Source organism: Leucopleurus acutus, assembly GCF_964270905.1.
Source record: "Leucopleurus acutus genome assembly, chromosome: 2".
Classification (NCBI taxonomy): domain Eukaryota; kingdom Metazoa; phylum Chordata; class Mammalia; order Artiodactyla; family Delphinidae; genus Leucopleurus; species Leucopleurus acutus.
Window position 1 is genome coordinate 157,462,590 of NC_139143.1, and position 7,139 is coordinate 157,469,728.

General features: G+C 45.7%; 1 protein-coding gene across 1 annotated transcript; it reads right to left on the minus strand.

Annotated features, from left to right (window-relative positions):
* Positions 1–3,700: 3,700 nt before the first annotated feature.
* LOC309978436 (Krueppel-like factor 17) lies at positions 3,701–5,119 on the minus strand (the record flags this gene model as incomplete). Its single annotated transcript, XM_082864914.1, has 2 exons — positions 3,701–3,945; positions 4,276–5,119. The coding sequence occupies 2 exons, from the start codon at positions 5,117–5,119 to the stop codon at positions 3,701–3,703; spliced, it is 1,089 nt and encodes a 362-aa protein (XP_082721040.1).
* Positions 5,120–7,139: the final 2,020 nt, after the last annotated feature.

A 7,139-nucleotide genomic window follows, 5' to 3' on the forward strand; every position in this document is an offset into this window, starting at 1 on the left:
GCAGATTCTAATCTGCAGAAGAAAAGATCAGTTAGCTTGAAGACATCTAAAATGAAGCAGGGGAAAAAATGATAGAAAAATATTGAGTATTAGTGATCTATGGGACAATATCAAGAGCTCTGTTTATATGTGCAGATTGTGTGTCAGAAGGAGAAGGGGTGGGGACAAAAAATTGACAAAACATAGCCAAAATTTTTCCAAATTTTATTAAGAATATAAAACTTCAGATTGAAGGAGTTCAACAAACCCCAAATAGAATAAACACAAAATTCAAAACCACGTAAAACCAATCATTATATGCTTAAGAATAGATACATATATGGTAAAAACAACAAAGAAAAGCAAAGACAAGATTAAAAATTCAAGATAGTGGTTACCTCTGTTGCGGACAAGGAATGTGATGGGAGGCGAACTCAAAGTTCTTCTCAGGTGTCATAAAAGGCAAATAAGTGTTTTTATTATTAAGTTGTACATATACAAAAGATTTTTTGCACACGTTAGATATCACAATAAAAATAAATAAGTTATGAATTTCATCCAGTTCTCCTTATTTATCACACAAGCAAGAAACCTGGGTGTCATCCTGACTACTCCCTCATGGACCTAATCCAATGAATTAACTGGATTAATTCATTGGATTAGGGTTAATTGTCTCTCCTAAATCTACTACCCTCCACCTCTACTTCTACAACCTGGTCCAAGCCACCTTCCACTCCCACCTGGAGAACCAAAACACCTCCCTCTCCCTTAAACAAATCAAAGAGACCATTTTTGAATGGGACTAATCCTATCTCTCTTGAGCTGGACTCTACTAATCTGGCCCCACTGCTATCTGAAGCAGAGATAACTAATTTGCCCAAGGCCACACAGTCACATATGGCAAAGGCAGAATTAAAATCTTCTAGTCTTACTAGAGAGCCCACAATGTCTTACCCACCCATTATCCTGCCTTGTGTTGAAACAAAGATAACACGGGAAATGCTTAGTCATGCCTGTCATAGGGTAATCACTGGATAAAGGATAGATTGACTTTCCTCACCTCCTTTATCTGCCTAACTCCTAGATAATCCTTAACTCTGAGCTCAAATTACTCTTCCTAAGAAGTGCCTTCCTAACTGCTTTGGCCTACTATAGTAAACCCCAGATAGATATATTTGTCCTCACAGCATGCTGTACATTTCCTATGTCCCTCCTCCACTAGTTTGTGACCTCCAAGGGGTGGGGGCCTGTTTTGCCTGCCACTGAAGCATACATGGTGCACCCTTGCCCACTCTGGTTCCTACCCACTTCCATTCTTCAGTGAAAGTGATGGGTCACCAACAGACCCCTCTTGCATCCCAACAAGCAACCTGGCCTGCTGATCAGGGCTGCGTGTGAGCAAGATGGGTGGCGGACAGAGACCAGCCCTGGCCCGTTGAGCCTAAGATGCCCTGCTCCATAGAAGGGACCTAGTGCTCAGATGGGAACGAAAGAGACTTTGGATACTTCAGACTGCTGTCCCTGGGGCCAGTAATTGGGTCACAAAAGAGAGCCCCCTGCCCCCATTTTTTAATCATATCCACTCCCCTGGCTCACAATTTGGGTGGAAGCCACGGGATGCCAGGCCCAGGTATGCTGGGACCACTAAGGAAATGGACCAAGGTGGCCCTGCAGGACAGGGTCAGGGTGGAGGTGGGAAAGGCAGGCACAACCAAGGCCATGGGACTCCCCAAGACACCCAGAATAAGTTTGAGTCCACAGAGGTTTGGCTCTTCTCCTTGGCAGCATTGAGCGCTTTCAGAATTTTTGTTGTGATCTTCCTGCCCTGCAGCAAGACACTGTCATGCTCTCCGAGTGCTTAGTGTCCAGCACAAGGCACGACTAAAGGTAGACGTCCAGGAAATAGGAGGTCCAGCTAACCCCCATAAACCCGTTAGGTCCGTCTCAGGCACCTCCTTGAGAAGTCTTTCTTCCCTGACACACACTTTCGTTGTCTCCGTGCCCCTCACCATGAGCTGTCCCGACAGCCATGGTGCTCTCTGCATTGTGGGTTGAAGAACATTTGTCGAATGAATGGAAGTTTGTAGGCTGACTCTCCTGGGAGCAATCGCCAGACCCAGCTTCTCTCTGCCTGGAATTCTCTTTTCTCTTCATTCATCTGCTCAGTTTATTTCAACATTAAGGGATTACTAGATGTTACATACCCTCACTTACTGAGCTCAAGGGTCACCTCCCCCAGAAATTCTGACCTTCCCCTTCAGGTGGTCCTCCTCTCCATGGCCACTGCACCAATGTGGACCTCTCAGCCCCTAGACCAAGATGGTCCCTGGGCCACAGGAACCAGATGTGATTCATTTCACTGTGGCCATCACCTGATAGGACTGGGCACCAGACTGGGCCCAGGAGACACCTGTAGGAGACGTCATCTCTAAGATAAGAGATCTACCTCTGAAGTGGACAGATCCTGCTTGGGATCCCAGCTCTGCCCCTTGAGAACTTAGGCAAGATCATTTCTGTTAGTTTGCTGGTCAGTAAAACAGCTGGCTGAGAAATCCAGGAATGAGGTTCTGACCTACCTGGGGCTGAGTTTCCAGAGGAGTCATTATGCCCTCAATCCCAGGAGAGGGGCAGGGCAGAGCAGGCCTTTTAATAGCTGATACTTACTAGTCCAGGTACCTGGGCTTGGTGGGGGGAAGAGGGAAGGTTACAGTGCGGATCATCCTTCTCTGCCCTAGTCTAATGTCTTCCAACCCCAAGTTACCTAGAAAACAGAGCCTAGAACAAGAACTAAGTACCGATGTTTTATTTGGGTGATGCAAATACAGGGCATTGAGAGTGAGAAAAGGGACTCGACACAGGAGAATGGGAGGCAATGCCAGGTGATAGTAGGTTGAGTCTGCTTCATGACAAGACTGGAAGAGGCACAGAAGGTGTGTCCATTGGCCACTTGGGAGGTCTCCCCATTGGGAGAAATGGTGTCTTGCACCAGACCAGTTCAGGGAAGGGAGGGAAGAAGAGGGAATTTATCATCCTGGATTTCTCCCATCTCCCATTAGTCAAATGTTACCCCAGGAGCACTAACTCTTCCACATTCCTGGGTTGCTAGTGGCTACTTGAGGTGCCAGATGCCATGTCTTGTTCCATCCAAGTCTGGAAATGATGGGAGGAGACAAACTCTGGGCATGAGGCTGGTGAGTGCTGGACAGAATCTGATTTTGTACATAAGATGTGTTCACAACAGTCCAATACTGTTTTTCTTTTACCAGAAGAGGGAATCTGGCATAATGATCAAAGACCTTTCCCAAAGTCACATGGCTAGTAAATGGTAAATTCAGGATTTGAACATAGTCTGTCTCTGGAAACTGTCAAAGACCAAGATAAGGAACTTAGATTTTATGTAGCAGGCAAAGGAGAGTCGCTAAAGGGTTTCAAGCTGGGAGTGACATAAGATAAAGAGCTTTTTATAAAGCTCCCAACCGCTACTTTGCTCCATCTTGCCATGTGGCTGAACTTGGCACAAAAGTAGGTGGCCCCAGAGATGTGAGGACACCCAAGACAGTTTTTGAGGAGCCCCGACTAGGTCCAGAGCTCATATGGGCTTCCACACTGCCTCATAATCTTTCTGTCTTCATCAAAACCTACACCTACCAAAGAGACTAGCTGGTCAGAGGCAGGCAAGATCTGGGCAGAGAAGCCAAAATGAGGGGAAGAGCAGATTGACCTAAAGACCAGGAGCAGGAGGACCAGCCATACGTCCACTGTCAGCCGGTGGGTCTGGGGATGTTGGCATCCGCATATGAGTCCTTTGGTGTTGCCTGAGATGGTCGGATCTCATGAACTGTCGGCCGCACTGGTCACATTTATGTGGTCGGTATTTGGTGTGTATCCGAGTATGTCTTCTAAGTTCATCAGAACGGAAGAAGGACCAAGTACAGGCTTCCCACATGCATTTATAGGGCCTTTCACCTGGGGGAATGACAAGAGAGAGAAGGAATTTTGAGGAACAGGCCAGCAGGTAGGAAGGGAGGGGTCTGACTTTATGAAGCAGAGCAGTCAACGTTGAGGAATCAAAAGGAAAAACTCAGGACAGCAGTGAGAAGACAGCACCATCAGCAGTCTCCACCTTGGCACAGTCATCCTGGACTGTGGGAAAGCAAGCTGGTGGGCCCAGAAGAGCTTGATCCCAAACTTGAAGGATGCTGGGCTAATCCCAAACAACTACAAACCAGGGGTCCCCCACAAATCTAAAGTCCAGAGATCTCTCCACCCACCCCACCCATCCGACACCTCATTTACCTGTGTGTTTGCGTTGGTGACTCACGAGGTGGGAGCGCTTAGTGTAAGCTTTTTCACAGTTCTCATAGTCGCAGCGGTAAGGCCTTGAAACTGGGGATCTCCTCCTGGGAGGCCTTTCCTGGGCCCTGGAGTACTGCTCTGCTCTCCGTGGAGCAGGTAATGGCTGCTTAGGTAGGAAGGGGTCTTCCTGGGAGACTGGCTGGCTCACAAGAGAGCCCTGGGATTCCAAAGCCAGCAATAATGGCGATTCAGCTGGGGGCATCCCATAGTTGTGGGGGTTTCTAGGGGGCAACATCTGATCCAAAGAGCGGAGCATTGCCAGGGCCTCAGTGGAAGGCATGGTTGGATCCAGTAATGTTTTAGGTGTTAAAGGGCCTCCATTAGAAGGTACTGTTGGGAGGCCAGAATAAGGCATTGTTCGCATTCTGACATGGGACATCATTGGGATTCCACTGGCAGGTGAGACTGGCGGCCCATTGGGGGACACCCTTAGATTCCCACCAAAGGTCGTGGCCACCCCTGGAATACTGGGCTCTCCTAAGGGCATCGCCTGGGACCCCTTGAAAATCATTTCTGTCTGGGAAGGAGACATTCCCTCAGTGTAAATCATCTGGGAAGGAGTGAAAGTCACTTGGGGGCAGTAGCTCACACCGTGGTCAGGCAGCAACATACTGAAGTGTGACCCCATTTCACTGGCGTTCTGCCTGGGTGCCTCAGCAGAGACCAAGGAGGTCGTCTCCAGCTCTATGCACTGAGGGACGTGTTGAATGCCTGTTGGGTCATGGTTCCAAGAGGTGTGCACTCCACTGTTTCTGGGAGATGAAGACACATCCAAGATGGACATTGACTTCTCAGTATCCTTAAAAAAAGAAAGTCAGGTGAAATTCACCATAGCTCAAATTCCAGTTCCACATGTCCCTTCTCCCCATTTCCAGGCCCCACCCTAATCCAGGCCTCTATCATCTCTTGCCTAAATTATTCCACCTCCAGGCCATTCTCCAGTTTGGGCTTTCTAAAATGCAAGCCTGGGGGATTTTCCTGGCTGTCCAGTGGTTAAGACTCTGTGCTTCCACTGCAGGGGGTGCAGGTTCCATCCCTGGTTGGGAAACTAAGATCCCATGTGCCATGCAGTGTAGCCACTAAATAAATAAATAAACAAACAAACAAACGAAATGCAAGTCTGGCTAATAGAAGCGTGGTGGAAATCTAGATGTGACTCATGTCACTTTTCTTGCTGGGCATGTTTTCAGTTTTATTTCAAAAAAGCACAAAGAGCAAATAAAATATTCTACAACCTGTACTTTCAGCAAAACTGAGAAAACCCTCAAATTCCAGATTATGTTTAAGTGTGAGGGATCATCCCAAACCAGCAGAACAGGTTCAGAAAGCCATAAAGGTAAGAAGAATGGAGGGTTCAGCTAGTCTTGGCTTTGGCAAAACTTAGAAACCATTCACAAATATTTACCTACGAAGAGGTTCTCACCTGAGTGGGAATGCTGTGGGCAGGTGTGAGATCAAGCATTGGAGGAGGTAAAGAAAAGAGGCAGACTTTTAAAACACTTTTAAAAAGGGTGGGGGATTGCCTTGGAAGTCAAGGGAAAAAAGAAGAGATTGGTGGTAGAACTTGAAACAGGACAGGATCCAAGAATCATATTTTTTAAAGTTGTCAATTACTGTAGCAGTAGAGAGAGAGCTCTTGAGCTGAGAAATTGGGAACACTACCCTATAATTTCCCATCTGAGAGGATCCAGAAAAGACCAATCCATTTAAATATGAAAAACAATACATGAGTAAAATACATATCTATAGAAGATACTAAAACATCAAAGATCCCACATGCCGCGGAGCAACTAAGCCCGTGCACCACAACTACTGAGCCTGCACTCTAGAGCCCACAAGCCACAACTACTGAGTCTGCATGCCAGAACTACTGAAGCCCGTGAGCCTAGAGCCTGTGCGCCGCAGCAAGAGAAGCCACAGCAATGAGAAGCCCGTGCACTGCAATGAAGAGTAGCCCCTGCTCACTGCAACTAGAGACAGCACAGCAACAAACACCCTACGCAGCCAAAAATAAATAAATAGATAAATAAATAAATAAATTTACTTTAAAAAAGATCAAGGAAAAATTTAACGACATTCAAACACAAATTTAAAAAAAAGAAAAGAAAGTAAAACTTAAGAAAGCAATGGCGGCTTTTACCAATTACAGGAACACCAAAGGGCAGAAATAGAGGAATTCAAAGAAGTTATGTCCAGACAATAGGCTATGAGTAATATTAGAGGGGAGGGAAGGGGGCAATAAGGGAAACTGTAGGGGCTTCTGCAGTGCTAACAATGCTTCAAAGGTCTTTACTTTGTAATAATCCATTGAGCTGTGTACTTATATTCACTTTTCTGTTTGAGGGCTATTTTTCATAATAAAGTGGTTTTAAAACAATACTGTGAGAAATCAGGATTTTCAGCATAACTGAAATTATAAAAATCAGAAATAAAAATAATGCTATATTTAAAAAAATAATGCTATATTTAAATAGGAAATATTTTATACAAACACAAACCCCTCATGCTCAGATTTTGGCCTTTAATTCCATTCCTTACTAAGAGGAAGAATCATCCTTAGAGTATTTCCTGACTCCAAGTCTGGAAGAAGGAATGAATAAGTGAGCTTGTGGTGCATCTTATTGTGCCAGAAAATAAGGGAACTTCCCAAGATTATTAGGACTGTGTCAAAAGGACACAGGAAGTGACACCAGGGAATATGATAGAGTAGAAAGCACCAGGAATCCATGTCCCCAAGATAACAATTACACCTGCAGAATTTGCCTTTTGTAATTACTTTGGAACAATGGAGTCAATTAAATGCT